General features: G+C 52.1%; 1 protein-coding gene and 1 pseudogene across 1 annotated transcript; one reads left to right on the plus strand and one right to left on the minus strand.

Annotated features, from left to right (window-relative positions):
* Nucleotides 1–3,327: 3,327 nt before the first annotated feature.
* On the minus strand, nt 3,328–16,851 carry CFAP20 (cilia and flagella associated protein 20). Its single transcript, XM_008257351.4, has 6 exons — nt 16,462–16,851; nt 6,988–7,067; nt 6,209–6,320; nt 4,769–4,957; nt 4,403–4,513; nt 3,328–3,726 (listed from the first exon to the last, which is right to left on the minus strand). The coding sequence occupies exons 1-6, from the start codon at nt 16,543–16,545 to the stop codon at nt 3,721–3,723; spliced, it is 582 nt and encodes a 193-aa protein (XP_008255573.1). The 5' UTR covers nt 16,546–16,851; the 3' UTR covers nt 3,328–3,720.
* LOC127491398 (ubiquitin-conjugating enzyme E2 C pseudogene) lies at nt 13,954–15,933 on the plus strand (annotated as a pseudogene).
* Nucleotides 16,852–19,686: the final 2,835 nt, after the last annotated feature.

Consider the following 19,686-nt stretch of genomic DNA (forward strand, 5'->3'; position numbering starts at 1 on the left):
GTCTGAGCCCTGCAGCCTGCATGAGTGCTTTGAAGTCTGTGCTTGTCTGTGGATGAGGGTGGCCCCTGCACCTGATCTTCCAGACGGGATGCTAAGGGTGCCATGTGGGAGGGACATGGAAGCATGCTGCCACCTGGGAAGCCATGCATCAGTGTAAGGCGCTGTCCCCACCTGCCCTAGAAACCATTCCCAGGGGGCTGGCGCGACCTAGGCCTCCCATATTGGAGCACGGGTTCGAGTTCCAGCTGCTCTACTTCCAACCCGCTGCCTGCTCACGTGCCTGGGAAGGCAGCGGTTAATGGCCCCTGCTGCCCAAGTGGGAGACCTGGATGGAGCTCCGGGCTCCTGGCTTCAGCCTAAATCAGCTGCAGCAATGACCTTGGGGAGTGAACCAGCAGATGGAAGTTCTCAATTTCTCTCTCTCCTCTATCACTCTGCCTTTCAAATAAATGAATAAACCTTAAAAGAGAGAGAGAGAGAGAAAGGAAGAAAGAAAAAAGCAGGCAATGACCCCTAGTACCAGGCCTTCCCAGGCTCCTGGGAGACAAGAATGACAGCAATGTGGACCCAGAAGGCCAGGTGCAGGGCGAGTGGCTTTGACTGACATCCCAACCTCTGGGGCTTGGGGCTGACTGCACATTCTTCATACCATCTGAATTCACGGTGAACACTTGTTACTCTAATGATCCATCCGTGGAACACAAACCTCTATCCCCTAGCTTTTCACCCTCAGGCCCTGGAGTTCAGTGGGCACACAGCCACGTACTGACCAACCAGGCCAGCCCTCACTGTGGTCACAGCCCCCTCGCGTTCTCCAGGCAGGGGACCTCCAACACAAGGGAGGAGAGGGATGGCATGTAACTCCCACGGGCGACCCAGGGCCTCGGGCCATCTCTGTCACCCTCAGAGGAGCTGACCTATTTCTCTCTGGGCCTTCGTGTCCTTATCAATAAAATGAGAGGCTGGGGTGCAGGCAGGATGTGATTCAAGGCCTTTAGCTAAGGCCACTGAGGTACGTGCAGTTTGGGGGCTGGTCTCCGGGACACCTGCTTCCCTCCAAAATGCCCCCGGATGGGGCCGGTCTTCCAGCCTGGCTGCAGAGGAAGCAGTCACTGGGTGCCAGGGTGGCCGCGTGCTAGATCCACAAGGTCGTGCAGCTGACTCCGCCTCTCGTCTAGAAGCCAATTCCTGTACAACGCGCCACGACTTCCAAGGCACTGGATAATGCAACTCAGCCTGCCCCAGTGGCTGTCAGTGGCCAGCCTCCAGCCCAGGCAGCCTGACCGATCTGTCCATCTTCTCTCAGCCTCTTGCCTCGCAGCTGCCATCTCGCTAGGCTGGGAAGCTGAAGGCAAAGGGACCGTGTAGTCAGGGTGGCCCAGCTCCAGCTCAGACACCACGTCCGTCACCCTGGACGCCCCCCCACTTCCTCCAGGACGGATATGCGAAGCATCTGGGAAGCCAGCAGCTGCCGCCTGCCACCCCACGGAGGGCAGCGGTGAGGTCATCCCCATACATAGGGGCCGGGGGCCGGGGGTGAAAGGGGCTCTGTGTGCAGGAGACAGCCTCCCTGTCTTCCTGTGAACTCCAGGAGCACTGCACGGACATGCTGGCACCACAGATGAACCGGCAACCCCGCTCGGCTCGCCTCGCCACCACAAAAGCATCTTTCATCGTAACAGACTCCAGATCGCAGGAAGAGTTCACTGAACAGTGGCCGGAAACAAGCAGCCGCGCTGAAGGCGCTGGCTGACCCCGGCCATCTCTCAGGATTCCTGCTTTGCCCCGGAAAGTCGGGGAGACAGGTCCATGGAGTCTAACCGTGTGGACCATGGCATGTGGAAAGATGGAGAAGTGGATGGCATCAGACCTGACCAGGCTAGTCCTGAAAGAGCAGGCTCTGCCATGCTGAGCCACCAGGGGCTTCGCAGAGGGGCGGCAGCCACAGGGCAGGTGGCTCTAGCCTGGCTGTCAGCACACAGAGAAAGGGGCAAGTTGTGTTCTTTTCCCAAAGATTTATCTATTTGAAGGCAGAGTTAGACACACACACACAGAGATCTTCCATCTGCTGGCTCAACACGCCAAATGCCCATCATGGCTGGAGCTGGGCCAGGCTGAAGCCAGGAGCTTGGAACTCTGTTTCCCACGTGGATGCCAGGGGCCCAAGCACTCAGGCCATCTTCAGCTGCTTTCCCGGGCACATCAGCAGGGAGCTGGATTAGAAGTGGAGCAGCCGCGACACAAAGTGGTACCCAAATGGGATGCGGTGTTGCAGGTGGCAGCTTCACCTACAGCATCACAACGCCGGCCCCAGGGAAAGTTGTCTTAACTGAGCCCGCGGAGCTATGAGGCCTGTGACCACTGGGGACAGAGGATTGCTCAGCGAGTCACGCAGGGTAGCACAGCAGCACCACTCCCTCCACAGAGACAGACGCAGGACACACCCGTGGGAGAAGAGTGCTTCTTGCCACTTAACCTCTCAGGAGGCGGCAACAGTAGCAGCAGACCTCTAACCCCAGTGATAGCGGCTGGTGCTGCCAACCCCGAGCTCACCCCTGTGGAATGAAACCAAACCCAGAAGGAAGTGGCGAGGGGACAGCACAGATCTGGAATGGCCTTTTGTTTAGTTGACTTTTAACTTTCAATTGCATAAACATAACCTTTCCAAAAAAGGTCTGGGTATAGCACACCAAAGTACACAAGTGCTGGGAAACCCACGCTGCCCGGGTGTCAGCACCGCGCGTCCTTCAAGGCGCCCGAGGACTGTCTGTCCCCACGCTGCTCTCCTCCGCAGAAATGCCGCATCAAATACGCGTGCTCACCTTCTGCGGACTAACAAGAGCAACAGCGCCAGGCTCCCTCCCCTCACAGGCACACGCCCCAGAATAACGAGCGGTGGGGGAAAAGCAGCGCACAGCCTGGGTTCCGGCCAGTGACTCCGCACTCAAGCAGGGACTCCATCTGGAAGTCGGACAGGGAAGCAGTGAGCTGGTCCAGTGCAGACAAGACTAGATTATTCTAGTCCAGAGAGAACACGCGGGGCTGCAGCATGTCACCTACCTAAGGTGATTAAGAGCAATTTGGACCGTATGGCACCTTGCCTTAAGCTCCACTTAAGATCCAACTCCTAGTGAGAGGATTCTACTGGCCATTTACTATTTGTGTGTGTTTTCCATTTAGTTTATCTCAAAAGTTGTTCCCAAATCAGTTGTACACATCTGCCTTAGTCTTTAACTGCTCAGCGCGAGTTCCCAGTGCAACTGCACGCTGTTCTTGTCCTGTATCACAAAGGAAAGGGAAACGCCATTAAGAAAGGTGGGACCAGACTTACAAACCAAGAATATAGCATTTTATTCCTCTCCAGACGATGAGTCTTACACAGCGTGTATAGATGCGGATACTACAAAACCAAGACTGGGCCACAGGAAGAGCAACTGGGCTGAAACTGCCACACGCTGAGTTTTATTCTGTGCTGCGTGCTGAGTTTTCTTCCACATGCCGGGGCGGGCCGCAGTCGCGTGCGCTTCACGGTGCCCAGCACCACTGTACTTACACCGCAGTCACGTGGTCGCTGGGATCCACACAAGGGATACCAGGTAGTAAATAAAGCAATCACAGCACAGGGGATTAATATAAATATGGTTTTGCATTGTCCTCCAGATAGTTTCCTTTATAAACTAAAGATCCCATTCAGGCTCTTTCCCTTGAGTTGTATCTCAGTTATTGCTGGAGGGGGAAAAAAAAAACAGAAAGAAAGCTCAGTTTGTTATTAGAAAATGGGAGTGGGGGTAGTGTGGTGCAGCAGGTTAAGCTGCCACGTGGGATGGGCGCCATCCCATACTAGAGTGACAGTTCAAGTCCCAGTCATTCCACTCTGACCCGGGCTTCCTGTTACATGCCTCGGAAACAGTGGATGATCCCTCAAGTAGTTGGAAGACCCGGATGGCATTCCTGGCTCCTGGCTCTTGTGGGCATTTGGGGAGTAGTTAACCAACAGATGGAAGACCTGTCTGTCACTCTGCCTTTCAAGTAAACAACTCTTCAAAAAATGCATAGTGTCACCAGCCACCCCCTCCGATGACACGGGAGTGGGCACTGGGCTGCGGCACGCACACACTCCTGCAGCACTTAAGCAGCCACCAGTGTGTGAGGAGGGGCCTCTCTGCGGGGCTGCTAAAGAGGCTGAGCTGGAAGATCTTGCTGGAAGGAGGCCCCGGGGAGGGGCGGGTCCCCTTGTGGCCGTGGAACAGCTTAACAGTCCTAGTCCTTCCTAGGGGCAATGCTGACACAGGGCTGACCCTGGAGGAAGATCTAAGATCTTCCAAGGCAACGGGCAGGCCAGAGGCGCTGCAGCCACAGGCCCCAGCTCACTGTCTGGCCCTCCCGAGAAGGGCCGGCTCACCTTCGCCTTGTTCTGCACTGGAAGATACAGTTTGAACTCTGCTGGCAGCTCATCTTCCGAGTACAGCCTGTCGGAGAAGTAGACCCGCCGGATGCGACAGTTGGCGTGGATCTGCGGAGGCAAGGCTGACTTTGAGAGCGCCCCCTCCCGCACCCTGGTTAAGCTTCATCTCACGGGCCCCTCTTCAGCAGGGCCCGAGCACGGATTCTGGCAGGAGTGCCTTCTGTATCTGAGCTTTTTCCAAGTACAAAGCCCCCCAGAGACTTGGAAACTTGAGCCAGAAGCCCACGGTGTTCTGCCACAAGCCAGGGTCAGAGCGCCCCCCGCGCTCCCCGGCCTGGGCTCTGTCTGGAAAGTGAGCGGTACCTGCACCCTCAGCGTCTCGATGTAATTCGTGCCATAGGCTCGCCGGGTGAAGTCGGACAAGTTGAACTGGATCTGGTTCCAGCCGTCGTCCAGCCGCATGGGCATGGTGCAGATGAAGGGCTTCACCCGGGTGGTGCTCTGGTAGTTACTCGCCCGAAACCGCCGGCGCACATTCTTGTCATCTAGCACCTGGGAAACACGGGCAAGAGTCAGGCCACTGCAGCTCGGCACAAGCGAAACCACCTCAGTAAGAACTCCCACAGCCTGGTCTCCCGAGGCGGATACCCAGAGGGAAGCAAAAAGACCAGACGCAGGCCAGGCCACACAGTGGATGCAGATGGCCTGGAAGCTGCAAGTTGATCTTGTTTGTTGCTAAGACAACATCAGCTGCTTATGACATATGACAACCAGCAGGCTGTCAGACCATAGAATAATTTCATAAACATTCTTTAATTTCAAAAGAAAACAGAATAACCCAGTTATAAATAATTACCCCTCACCCCACATGATACTACACTAATCCTTAAACTTGTAGCTATTTTTTTTTTCAAATTATTTAAAGGCAGAATTAGAAAGGACACACACACACATACACATACACACACAGATCTTCCATACATTGATTTACACCCCAAATATTAACAACGGCCAGGGCTGGGCTAGGCTGAAGCCAGGAGTTAGAACTCCATCTAGGGCCAGCGCCGTGGCTCAATAGGCTAATCCTCCGCCTGGGGCGCCAGCACCCCAGGTTCTAGTCCCAGTTGCTCCTCTTCCAGGCCAGCTCTCTGCTATGGCCCGGGAGTGCAGTGGAGGATGGCCCAAGTGCTTGGGCCCTGCACCCCCATGGGAGACCAGGAGAAGCACCTGGCTCCTGGCTTCAGATCAGCACTGTGCGCCGGCCACAAGGGCCATTGGGGGGTGAACCAACGGAAAAGGAAGACCTTTCTCTCTGTCTCTCTCTCACTGTCCACTCTGCCTGTCAAAACAAAACAAAACAAAACAAACTCCATCCTGGTCTTACCCATGGGTGGCAGGGGCCCAAGCACTTGGGCCGTCTTCTGCTGCTTTCCCAGGTGCATTAGTGGGGAGCTGGATCAGAAGTGGAGCAGACAGGACTTGAACCAGTGCACACATGGGATGCCAACGCCCGCATGGATGCTGGCAACACAGGCACCAGCTTAACCCACTGTGCCACAATGCTGGCCCCATCTTGCAGCTATTGATCAGATTTTGGGTGCTTACTATTTAAAACTGAGTCTTACATTTCAATTACTAATACCAAATTTACACCATAACACCAGACACACAGACAAGGACACACACACACACACACACACACACACAGTATACAGATGGTTTCACAGCCCCTCCTCCTCTCAGTTGAATGGCTCTGTGGCAGAGGCAGCAGTGAACATGAACATGCACCCATCTTCTACTTACCTGAACTTCAAAGGTGAAATATTTCTTCAGGTTCTTGATAATCATGACAAGGAAAGGAAGTTTAATTCCCAGCGTCTTCTTAGGGTCTGCAGGGCATGTGATGTAAGTGGTGCTGCAGAGAGAGGAAATACCAATACCCTCACTGTTTGTCTGCTTTCTTCTGTGGTATGCACAGCAGGAACACATGGGGCAGGAGGATCAACTGGAACGCAGATCTCAAAGATTAAGACTCATCACCCTCCACCCCAAGTCAAATAATGCCTTAAAAATACTCGGCTCAGCAACTAAAGTTAAGATGAGACATCAACAAAATAACTGAAAAACAAAGCCAGGGCAGTGGCCCTTCAAAATCCTCTCAATGAGAGAAGATTTTAATGCTGAGCCAAGAGAACCATGAGATTCTAGAAGACCAAAACTATGACCACCATGGCACTGAAAACCACAGGCCACCCGATGATCAGTGTCCCGCCCCTCCCCTCTGGTTAAATAATACAGCTAATACTTACAGTGGGCTTACCATGTGTTACGCATGAGTTTAAGACATACTCGTCAATCTAATCCTCACAATAACCCTACTGTTACAGAGATGTCTCGTTCTCATGTCCATTTTACAGACGAGCAAACTGCGGCCTGGGGGATTCAGTGACTTGCCCAAGGGGAGCTCTGTTAGCACAGCTGGATCCACACGGGGTGGTCTGACTCTGCAGTCTGTGCCCTTAACCGTACGACCACTGCCCCCTCGAATACATCGTGTCGGGAAAACAGAGTTGGCGATCTACCTGACATTTGTCCCTTCAATCTCTAGCACCAGGGACTGGATGTCATTATCAGTGATCCTTTTGATGTGGCCATTTCGCACCTGTCAGGAAGAAAGTTAGATTGGTTAGTCCTGTAATAACTGCTAACAATCTTGTAAAGATTTTGAGGCTGAACTGGGACACATTTAAAGAAAATCACTGTAGTCCAAAGGGCAACAGAGGTTGGAGACACAGTCGGTTGAAGCTGATACATAAAGACACCAGGCTATTACCTCTATCCAGGGTGCCATCGGCCACCACAGGAATCCCACGTGACTTCACAACCCCTACGTCAGGATATACTCCTTCCTGAAGAAATCGACTGGATTCAGCTAACGTGTACTGAGCGCCTACTGTGCACTTAAGGGTGTCACATCCATTCCCTCAATCCTCACAAAAACAAAAATGAAAAGCTGGGTGGTGCTGCTTCTGTGTTACCAACATGGACACTGACCCCCAGGGCCCTCAGATGACAGACTAGAGGTGGGAGAGTCAGGATGCACCAGGCTGTCCACTGCCTGATCCTGCCTCACATACCGTGGCCAGAAAGGGCAAGGGAATGCGCACTCCTGAGAAGGAGGGTGGCGACCGAAAGAGTGAAATCTTTCCTCTGCTTTGCTCACTCCTACTCCTTGCTGCTTTGTCGACTTCTCCAGAATCTCTGCTGCAAGTATGAACTCAAGTCCCATCTGTGCCACACACAGAGGCCTGCGTTAGCACTGTCAGCCCACGCTGACCTCTCTTCTGATCCGCTTCTCTGGCTCACATTGTCTAGACTACACAATTTAGCACTTCATCCTCCATCGTTCTGTATTGTCTGCTGCAGATGTAGGAGGCACATAATGGGAAGGAATCAACATTCAATACCAACTCCTCCTCTCAAAACATTTAGGAAAGAAGTTCTCTTCCAGCATTAAACTCTTTAGCTCCTAACAGGGACAGAGCGATAGGCAAAGGCACTCTGGAGACAGGGCTACGCTGTGCCAGCATTAGAAAAAGATCCACCGCTTTAGAACAGGACACATCAGAAAGACAACGTGATCTTCTTCTAGTTGTGAAAATCGCTGTGCTGGGCTGTCAGATCCTATGACTTGATCCCACTAACTGAAGCTCTCCTTGTTCATTAATTGGCCTCATGGTTACAATTTTGCTTTTCATTACATCTGCATAGAGAGGGCGAGAACAGTGTTGAGTCTGAGAGCTGTATCTTTCAACATGAATGATTAATACGATGGCATTCTGTTTTTAGACACTGGTCTCTGTGAGCTCCGTTCCTGAGAGCCCGAGCCACTTGCAGCGCGCTTTGCTGTGCCCCAGAGAACAGTGACATCACTGCCTGCCTTCTACAACTGCGACTTGAATCGTCTCTCCTCAAAAGTGTAAGCCCAAGTGAGAACAGGGACCATGTAGTAAGCATCATTTCTATCTTCTACAAAGCTTTGCACTGTGCTAGGCGTAAGCTAAGCATTCAAATATGTGCTGACTTCTGGAATCTGTCACCCTAAGAGCTGGCACACATCAATAGGTTCGAGGAGGGTTTTGAAAATATTCCTGGAAACATATCCACCATGGACTATTATAGGAAGCCAGAGATCCTGGGGGATATCACAAGGCCCATGAAGCTGCCAGCATGAAGAACGCTTTCCCATAAAACATCCTTTGGTGTCCATTGTCAGAGACAGAGTGCTGGGCTGGATGGGCCCCCCAAGCTCTACCAATGAAGCATTTCTTGGGTTCTCAAGACACAAGCGTCACATTGAAATGCTTCTCAAACAAAGCTGGCGACACGCAATGCCCTTCTGCTTTGAATTCTGGGCTTCCGTCCAAGGGAGATTAAGAGCACAAAGGCGCGGGTCTGTGCAGAACATGCCAGTGCTGCCCACCTCGTTGTCCACAGACACGATCCCAACTAATGTGGCGATATGCCTCCTGCGTTTTCTGTGGAAAATCAGGCAGACTCACTGGTGAAGGAAGAATTAACCAAGAAATTATCGCCAAATAATGTGATGCGGGCCAACCGATAAGAACTGGCAGTAATTCCAACGAGATGCAAATACTAATGTTATAACATGCCACAATTATTCTCCTTAACATAAACATTCTTTCTTTAAAAGGTGCACACAGCAAAGATCAAATAGATGGCTAAATTAAAGGATTAAGAAGTAATTAGGGCCAGAAGACTACTGTTGCTAAGAGGCAACACGTCACTATTTAGTCGTTGGTGTTTTTAAAGCCAGACCTCCAGCTCATGTCCCCAAAGGTCTCTCAGGCCAGATTTCCACGGGGCCTCTCTCGGCCCCAGAAGATCAGCTGATCTCGATCTCTCGGGGAGGAAACAGCATGGGATTTGCCTCTGCCCACCTCAGAGTTTCTAGCAGATGACTTCATCAGGACACGCCAGCAAATCTGACCCATTCAGGTGTTCACAGAGGAAAACAATGCCTTGCGGCCTCCCATAGAAGCCACAGGAGTCCCAGTGTCCCCACGCTCTGCCCCAGAGGGAAGCCGGCTTTCAGCTGGACTTTCCAACTTCCTAAAGAGACTTCTGTGGTGTTACTGGATAACTACCACTCTCTCAGGTTTAATTCTCGCACAATGCATATCTCCCTCACAATGAGAGGCCGGGAGGGGAAAGGCAGGGTTTTGAAGGTATGCCGGCTAGTCTCTTTTGAGTGTGAACTTGGCTGGGGGACAAACAAAACAGAATTTTGCCCAAAGAAGAAAGTTCAGCCCCCAAAGAGGAAAAACACAAGCATTCCCATATCACGAGCTTTCAGAGCTTCGAAACCAAATTGATTTGCTAGTGAATTATGATTTTTCTTCATTATTAAATTCAAAGGGCTACAAACATAAACTCACTGGAAGAAACGAAGAAAATGAGGTGGGGAAGGCTAGCGCTGGGAGCTGGGAACGCTGAGGGCAGGAAGCCCCAAGGCCAGGTCGCCAGACTCTAGAGCTGGGGCCACAGGAGAAAGGGCAACTGGGAGGTCTGCCTCACTGCCTTCAGTCAGGTCCTGCAGGAAGCAACTCCTCTCCTCAGACGGCTGCTGACACACACAAGAGACATGAACAAGATCTGTTAGCAAGGCATCCACTTCCGCCAGCCTGGCTTTGAGAAGAAGCTAAAACGCAGTGGTCAGCCTTCACTGCCCACGGTGGAAGCAGGGTCTCGCTTTCCTCTCTCAATCAGAAGGAGCGGCTTACTCCCGCTTGTTCATTCGGGATACGTTCCTGTTACCACAGCGTGGCCCAGGAGGTTTATTCCTTGAAAACAAGGCCACGATGAGCTTACAGGATTTTTATTTCCTGCGCTGGAGGTCCTCCAGCAGCTCCAGCGCCCCGCTCACTGGCAGTTACAGATCCGAGTGGTTTTCAGCCTCTGCAGGCACCAAGAGTGCAGCAGACTTCCGAGTCCAGCTCAAGAGCCCTCTCCCAGGCTTTCCACGGTTGCTGGGCAACCAATAAAGAACACTAATTTTTTTTTTCTCCTCTAATGTAAGCCCCAGGGAAGAGGATCAAACCGAAGGAGGAAAAAAAAAAAAAAAAAAAAAAAACACTACAAGGATAGGGAGGAAATTGGCCAAGGCTCTCTATTTCTATGAGTGCTTTAAAAATAACATATGAGCTGTAGCCATTCCCTTCCCCTCCCCCCACTTTAGTTTTCTGGCTCCACCCACTCACCCTGGCAGGCAGCTGCACCCCAGCCATCTGGCATCCTACTCTTAATGACACATGTTCCAATTCACATTAAGCCAAGAGAGCTGTCCATTTCAGCAGGAAGGTTTCTGCCCCGAGTCGGCTGGGCTCCAAGTCAGAAAACAGGCTGAGGGCGCCCTCTGTGGGGCGAACCGGGCATAGCTCTGACTCCACACCTGCGCCTTGCCAGTCTAGGGCCTCTTCCTTTGTAGCCCTTTATAGATCTACCTGGACTGCAAGCAGGTAGCTCTGAGCTTCTCCAGACCCTCATGGGACAGTCAGCATGGGACAATAACGTGTACTGCTAGCCAGACTCTTCCTAACAGCGCCTCAACGGGACGACTGTAAGGAAACCCAAGCCCCGATCCAATGGCCGGAAAAGCTCTCATCAGAATAGCGACGAATAGCATCTGACTGACTCTGGGAAGGTCAGAAAAACAGCGAGTCCAAGGATCTTTCTCTGCCCAGATGCACTCAGTAACGGGCACCAATACGGTTTACTCCTTAAAAACTATGGTGTAGAGTTTTTTCCCAGATACTTTGTTCACTTTAAAAATTAGAACAGAGAAAAGGACTCTAACACTAGCCAGTGAGACAACAAGGAAAGCCTGTGTTTGGGGATTTATTTGGGAGAAGAGGAGAAACAGCAGTAGCTGACAGGAATTCAGGAGGAGTTAGCAGTGTCATCTTGTGGCCTTTGAGCTGAGAATGCCGGCTGTAGCAGTTAACACACTGCTTGTGATTCCTGCATCTCCTAGCAGAATGCCTGGGTCTGAGTGGCCGTTCCACTCCCAATTCCAGCTAATGTGTAGGCTGGGAGGCAGCAGGCGGTGGTTCAAGAAGTTGGGTCCCTGCTGCACACATGGGAGACCTGGTTTAGGTTTCTAGGTTTTAGTTCTGCCCTGGCCAGGCTGTTGTGGGCATTAGGGGAGTGAACCAGCAGGTGAAAGATCTTTATCTCTCTCTGCCTTTCAAATTAATAAAATTTTGCTGGAAAAAAAATGACTGAGACTTATACAATGTTTTACACGTATGTGGGAATAGAACCTCCTGGTACTCTCCTTGCAAACCAGAAGTAACATTTACATTAAGCATGAGTCCTTTAATAAATTTAAGATTTGCCACTAGTCCAAGAAGAGAACATGAAACAAGACAAAGCTAATTTCTTTTTTTTTTTTTTTGACAGGTAGAGTGGACAGTGAGAGAGAGAGAGATAGAGAGAAAGGTCTTCCTTTGCCGTTGGTTCACCCTCCAATGGCCGCCACGGCAGGTGCGGCTGGTGCACCGCGCTGATCGGATGGCAGGAGCCAGGTACCTATCCTGGTCTCCCATGACAAAGCTAATTTCTAAATGAGAGGCTTGAAAACTTTAAAAGGCCTCTATCATCAAGAAACAATGTAGCTAGTAGTACATTTTTAAGATTTATTTGTTTATTTGAGAGACAAAGGGAGACAGAGACAGGGAGGGAGGGAGAGAGAGATTTTCCATCTACTGATTCACTCCCTAAATGGCCTCAATGGCTAGGGCTGGGCCAGGCCAAAGCCAGGAGCCAAGAGCTTCATAAGGCCTGTTAAGCATTTGGGCCATCCTCCACCATCCCCCGAGGAAAAGCAGCAGGGAGCTGGATCAGAAGCGGAGTAGCCGGGACTAGTACTGATGTTCATATGGGATTCCAGTGTCTCGGGTGGCGGCTTAACCCGCTGAGCCACAACACCGTCCCCAGGAGTACAGATCTTCAAAAGCTAATTCCAGTGTGACTACTTAGACAGAAGCTTACTCAGTCTGCAGTCAGGAAGCCCTCTGTGAGGAAGTACCTCTGAACTGTGATCTGGGGACTACTGGGGGTGGGAGCAGCCAGTACAGAAACCTGAAGGGGAGAGAACAGAACTTCTTTCTATTGTGTAGGGGCTACTGCTAAGAGTGCCTTGCCATGGGCCGGGTGGCCTTGGAGCTACAGTATGAGCTTTGGACCAGGAAAGCCATGGTGCAAGGACAAACCCACTCTCATTTCTGAAGTCTGGTTTTTCTGCACTTTCTATTCATAGGCATGGATGCTGGGAACGGTTAGGACCATTATTTTAGTCTTGAATAAGCCTTGGTTCCCCACCACATTTTATACTATATGCCATAACTCTGTTGCTAAGCATTTTAGATACACTTCATTTAATCTCCATAGGCATAAGTAGAAAGCAGACCAGAAAACCATGTGATTAAGTACTTGCCACTGTTCTTTCCTGCACAGGGAGGCAGCCTGTTGGGTTTCCCCCACCCAGCAATAAACCTTTCCCCCCCAAAAAAAGTACCTGCCCCAGGCCACACAACTGGACGAGAACAGAGCCAGGAGGCAGCCCTGAGGTGTCTGAGCACAGCCCAGCACTGGCCTTTCAGGATGACACCATTCTCCTCCTACGGGACGTGCAGGCAGTGGGTGGCACACAGTGGGCAGGACTGCCCAGCGTGAGCTAGAGAGCCACACGAGCACACTGGGGACCTAACTTAGGTTCCCTGTGAAATATGTTCAAGCTGAAACGTGAAGTGTGAGATGGCTGGGAGGGTCGCAGAGGCCTTCCTCGACCTCCCGGGTGTGAGCATCCGCGTGGCAGGTCCATTGCAGGGGCTCAAACACGAGGAGAAGCGTCGCCTGCAAGTTCACTGGTATTGTGGAAACCACATTCACTTCTCAGGTTTGTAAGGAGACACAGCCTACACAGAAGTCGAACCTAATTTTTCAAGATTATTCTTCATAGAAACTGAACAGAAATTCTCCCTGTATAAATTCAGAAAGGAGACTCAAGTTTTGTGAAATCAAAACAGTAACAAAAATAGGCGCCATGGTCAATATGTACCTACGGGCAAGGTCGGGGTCATGTCTACATAAAGGTGGACTGTCCTCTCTTCCTCATCAAACTCTGCCCTTGTTACAACTTTGCTTTATTCCCTGGGAGCAAGGAAAATGCTTTTCCCAGCTCTGTCTCTTCCCAGGTCGACCCAACGCCTGTCACTCCGTGGCTGCCCACTACATCTTTGGTAAGTCTGCGAAAGTGTTTTCTGCCCTGGCCTGGATTCCCAACACTTTCTGAAGACACATTAGGGAGAAGCATTCGCACAACAGAGCCCAGAAACACGGCCTCCAACTTCCCCTTCCTGCCTCTCCTCCCCCTGCCCTGGCGGGGCACCGGGGAGACTCACCCCAGACACTTCCGAGCTGCAGTCGCGTTCTTCGTTCTGCCTCCCTGCCCGAGTGCTGCCCGAATGGCCTCTCAAAATCGCGATCCAGCCGCTGCCAGCGTTGCCGCTGCCCGTAAAGGAGCCGAGGCACCACAGCAAGCGGCTACAGCAGGAGCTAATGATGCTCACGCTGTCTGGCGACAAAGGAATTTCTGTTCTCCCAGAGTCAGACAACCTTGGCAAGTGGACAGGAACCACCCATGGAGCAGCCGGCACAGCAGACCTGAGGGTGCAAGCTCTCGTGGAGTTCCCCAGTGGCTACCCTTAGAAGGCGCCCACGGCGAAGCTCCTCACGCCCTGCTACCACCCCAACGTGGACACGCAGGGGAACTCTGCCTGGACATCCCAAAGGACATGACATGAGGACCACCCTGCTCTCCATCCGGAGCCCGCTGGGCGAGCCCCACATCGACAGCCCTTCGAACACACACACCGCGGAGCTCTGGAGAAACCCCACGGCTTTTAAGAAGCACCTGCAAGGAACCCACCTGGAGCAGGTCTCCAGCCAAGCCCCTGGACCCGGCCGCCCAGCTCCCCCTGCGCTGTCGTCTCTCCTGGTTCCTCCTGAGACGTCTGTCCTGTTCCTGATCTCTGGACTGGACTCTCTCTTGAGCTGTGGTGTTATTTTTTTTTTTTAAATTAAATACATACATTTTGGTTGTTTTTGTAAAAACATTTTTCAATCCAGTCTGAATAAGAAGAGGAGAAACTGGTAACTTCTACTGTGAGGATTCTGCTTACAATTCCTTCATCAGGTTTCTGTTGCTGAAACGCCTGTTTAATTTACTCCCTGTCACCCTGCCCTTGCACATAACAGTGTTTTCACGCCTGTTTATGTCATCAGGGTACCGTCAGACCTCTAGTGGTGTTGTTAAGAGACAAGAAGCACCATGGTTACTTTGCTTCTAGATTCCGAGTGTAAACATGCTGACTAGTCAAAAAGCGCATGTGGAAAATAAGACCCAGCAGGTCAAGCACAGAAGGGCTCAAACTGGCAACCCCGGCACGTTCACCAATCCCAAGGGCTCCTACGTGGCATTCTTTCAGTGCTAGTAAGTCCCTGGCCTGCTCCGGAAACCTCTCCTCCTAGGTCAAGCCCCATTCTCTGTTTCAATTGCCTAATACTGATCTTCATATCAGAATGCAGTTGTGGAATTCAACTGGCACGCACGGCTGCTCTCTGCACGCCTTCCCATAGCCCCTGACTGACTCAGCAGGAGCTGAGAAGCCCTCGTCCCTGTGGAGTTCCCAGGTACACTCGCTCGGGGTTCTCTCAGCTTTATTCCATTGAGAACAAAACCTCAACACTAAAACTCTCGGGAACAGAGTGAAGAGTGAAACAGTGTCTTCCTGTGCTCTAGCTGTGGACAGTACAATCGTGCGAAAGCCGTGGGTCAGATTTTCCACAGCGGCAAAGGCCCGGCCTCCTGCTGTTCGGTCTTCCAACCGTCTTCAGCACACCGCACTAGGAACACAGCACCCTCCGAGCTGCCTCAGAGCAGGGCTGCGCGCGACGACGGGCAGAGGCTGTTCACGTCCCCCCAACCCTGGCCGCGGCCCAGAGCGCTCACCTGTGGCGACAGGACGTGAGATGCATCCCGGAATTCCTGGCTTCCTGACCACTACACTGCTGCTTTAGGCTGCTGCCCTGAATCGCTGCACAAACACCATTCAGCCTACTCCTCTGCCTCTCCCCTGAGGACAGTACCAAGGAACAGTCCTTAAGCCACCTGGCGCCCACACAAGGTGCCTTCCTGAACTTATATTCAATAAACGGTACGGGCTGACGGCCGAGAACTTTCATGACAAACGAAGAACCGAAGCCACGAGGTGCAGAGCAACGCAGAGCCAGCTGGATCTTACTTAGCCGCTCCTGGAGCCCCGGGACTGCCTAGTGGGTGCCTGACTTCAGACAACAGGCTGGCACCTGGATCCGAGCTCACTGATCCGGACAAGCCCTTGTCATCACCATGCAGTTTACCCCAAGCACAAACTGGGCAAGGAAGGCGCGGTACGGACCCCTGGTTACGCAGAGCGTGGAGCAGGTGCACAGGCCACGATTTCTAGCTCGTTTGGGATCAGCGGGAGAGACGGAGCAAATGAATGAAACCCAAGCACCCGGCGCCTCCACAAGGGAGACGCACGCGAACAAGGGCCCTGTGTCCAGCGCCGAGCACCGTGCCTGGCACCAAACAGCGTTATCAGTAAAACCTCGTGGAAGCCGCATCCTTTCCTCTTTCCAGCTCCAAAGCTCCCTCACGGAAGCTCACGCATTTCACGCTATGAGGCGGGCACCAGCGACCCCACCATACTGAGGGGGATCCGTGGCCCCCAAGGATTGGGCGAGTGAAGTTTTCGGCGAGGGCCCGCTGTCCCAGGTACGCTGCAGCCGCAGGACACGGCCTCTCCCGCCACGCCCACCGCACGTGCACCCACTCTGGGTCGGGGCACAGCAGCGGCTGCCCGCCCCGGGCCCTCGGCTGAGCGGGCGCGGCCCGGCTCCCCGCCCAGCTGTCCCCGCCGGCCCCTGACCTTTTTGTCCCAGATCTGCAGGGGTTTGCTGCCGATGCTGTAGAGGATGGAGAGGAAGCCGCTCTGGAACGTGTTTTTGAACATCTCGCCGGCGGCCTTCCCCTCCGCCGCCCGAAGCCAAACTAGGCCTCGGAGGTAGAGACGAGCGCTGAGTAGCCAAGGGAAAGCAGGGAGCCCGCCCTACTCCAAAGAGACGCTGAGCGCCCGCTCTCCCGACCTGCAGCCACCCACGGCTGAACAAGGACACACGATACTCCCACAACACCACCCCCACACGGAAACCACAGCAACCGCCGCCCGCGCCGCTTCCCAGGAATAAATGGAGGCGGAGGGCCGCTCGCCGCGGGAAATGAATCCCTCCGCCCAAGTGAGCCCGCCTCCCGGAAGCGCGAGACCCAATCCAGCCACAGGAATCACAAACTTCCGGTGCCTTCCTCCCTTAAACCCCGCCCTAGCCCCGCCCCTTTGATAAAAGAACTCCGTTGCCAAGGGACTATTTTTTTCCATCTTCGTTCCACAGCTGCTTTTACCGCGGAAAGAGACGGAAGATGAAAAAACTTGTTGTTAGCACCTGCGCGGTGTCAAGGGAACGTGGCTGCGGGCGAGGCGAGGGGCGCGAAGGGGAGAGGACTGAAACGAACTGCTCAGCGGGTGCTCACCTGGGTGACCTGGGAATGCCAAGTCCATGCCTGTTGACTAAGCACAGATTAAAGGCAGCAAGAGTGTGGAGAACTCAGTGCACTAAGCGCTTCTTACCCTTCAGTTCCTAAGAGCCGCAGTGCAGTCAAAACAATACTCTGAGGAAAATGGATGGCCTTAAATGTGATTAGAAAACATAACAGCCTGCACATTAAGATAAAAGCAGAAATTAAACAAAATGAAGTTAGTTGGTTGAATTGAACCAACGGCTAATGTTTTAAAGAAACAGTCAACACTTAGCAACATTTCAGAAAAGACATAAAATAAGCTGTGAGAATTTAAGTGTGGAAGGAATCTCAAAAGTTGGAGCCTTCCCCCGTTACTGAATATCTTTCTAAATATGATCTGGTGTGCCTAAGCCTGGGTTAGGTGGTGTGGCTAATGGAAAAGCGATTTATAGATAACACCATCATCGTTACGGCGGTTTTCTTTTTGTAATCAATTACAAGAGTAAATCCAGTATGAACTATGTGTCAGGCACTAAAATAAATGCCTTTGCCTTTATTATTAACTCTTTTAATCCTGAATAATCAAGCCAGAGTCTCCAGGCACAGGGGGGAAATATGTGAATCTTAAAAAAAAAAAAAAAGATTTATTTATTTATTTGAAAGGCAGAGTTACAGAGACAGAGGCAGAAAGAGAGAGAGAGAGAGAGAGAGAGAGAGAGAGAGAGAGAGAGAGAGGTCTTCCATGCGATAGTTCACTCCCCAGATGACCACAATGGCTGGAACTGCGCCGATCCGAAGCCAGGAGCTAGGAGCTTCCTCCGGGTCTCCCACGCCTGTGCAGGGACCCAAGCACTTGGGCCATCGTCTACTGCTTTGCCAGGCCACAGCAGAGAGCTGGATGGGAAGTGAAACAACAGCTGGACCTTGAACCAGCATCCATATGGGATGCCGGCACTGCAGGCGGTGGCTTTACCTGCCTACACCACAACGCCGGTCCCATGTGTGACTCTTACTAGAGAGACCAAAATGTGTATATAAAACCGAATTTTGGATATGGATTCAGTGAAATAACTCATAATCAGGAAATAATGAACTAATCGCTCCCCGCAGTAACTTCAGCCTCATGTGTGCTGCTCTCTGTAGAACTGTCGCTGGTCTGTGCTCTTCCAACACACGGACTCGGATTCCTTCCGTTTCACATGAATCCCATTAAAAACGGGGGGGGGGGGGGTGGAGAAAAAGGTGTTTCGTGTATATAGCTACTGGCCCTGCACTAATGACTGTTTCTGGTGGGAGAGAAGTTCCGCTCTGACCCAGCTTTGCCAGACCCTCATCCTCTGCCTACCTTTGCAAACTTTACAACACCTTGTGGACTGCCTCAGTGAACTGCTTAGGCATCTCCCGGGGACTTGGAAGGAGCCCGGTGTGTGGGGGTCCCTAACGCTTGAATTCCCTTTGAGCGAATATGCCTGTTTCTCTCATATCCCTTACTCCTTTCAGCCAGACTGGACTTGACATTTGCTATGATCAGGCGCTCCCCCCCCAACACCCCCCGGCCCCTCGCCCCTGCCTAAGCCACGCCCTCCTTCACCTTGTAGCTTATTTCCAGGGGGTTGGGCTTCCGCTTTAATATTCTTAAGTCTTTTTCCCTTTGCACCCCTCAGCCGCTGGGATTCAAGCTGCTGGTCCTTCCCGGGCCTCTGAGACCATTCCAGCTGCTTTGCACCTCCGGTCACTCACTGCAGCCATCTCGGATCCCTCGAGCATCCCTTGACTGACGTCTGGCCAGCATCTCCTCCTCCGCTGACCTCCTGATTGACATCTCTGATGTGTGTGTGCATGTGTGAGCTTTGAGGTAGGATTTGCTTATTGTGCAGTTCACCCCATTTTCACTGTTAAACTTTTTTGATGCATTTACTGAATTATGCAACCATCATCACAAATTTTAGAACATTGCTGTCACTCAGACAGCGCTGTGCTGTCTGAATATGCTACTTTGTGTTCATCCTTTCGTCAGTTGATGGACATCTGCGTTCTTTCCAGTTTGACAATGTGCATGATGCTGCTATGAACTCTCATTTCCACCTCTTTGTGATGACATATACTTTCTTAGAACTGTCACTCAGAGGGGAGTTACTGGGTCATCTGGCAACTTTGTTTAACATTTTGAAAAACTACCAGTTTTTTTTTTTTTTTTTTTTTTTTTTTTTGACAGGTAGAGTTAAGACAGTGAGAGAGAGAGAGACAGAGAGAAAGGTCTTCCTTCCATTGGTTCACCTCCCAATGCCCGCCACGGCCGGTGCACTGTGCTGATCTAAAGCCAGGAGCCAGGTGCTTCTCCTGGTCTCCCATGGGGTGCAGGGCCCAAGCACTTGGGCCATCCTCCACTGCCCTCCTGGGCCACAGCAGAGAGCTGGACTGGAAGAGGAGCAGCCGGGACCAGAACCTGGTGCTCATATGCGGTGCGGGCGCTGCAGGTGGAGGATTAGCCAAATGAGCCACAGCACTACCAGGTTGTTTTCCAGAGTGAATGCAGCACTTTGCCGCCCCATGGTCGGGTTTCTCCATGTCCTCTGCA

The sequence above is a fragment of the Oryctolagus cuniculus genome, chromosome 18 (genome assembly GCF_964237555.1).
Source record: "Oryctolagus cuniculus chromosome 18, mOryCun1.1, whole genome shotgun sequence".
Taxonomy (NCBI): Eukaryota; Metazoa; Chordata; class Mammalia; order Lagomorpha; family Leporidae; genus Oryctolagus; species Oryctolagus cuniculus.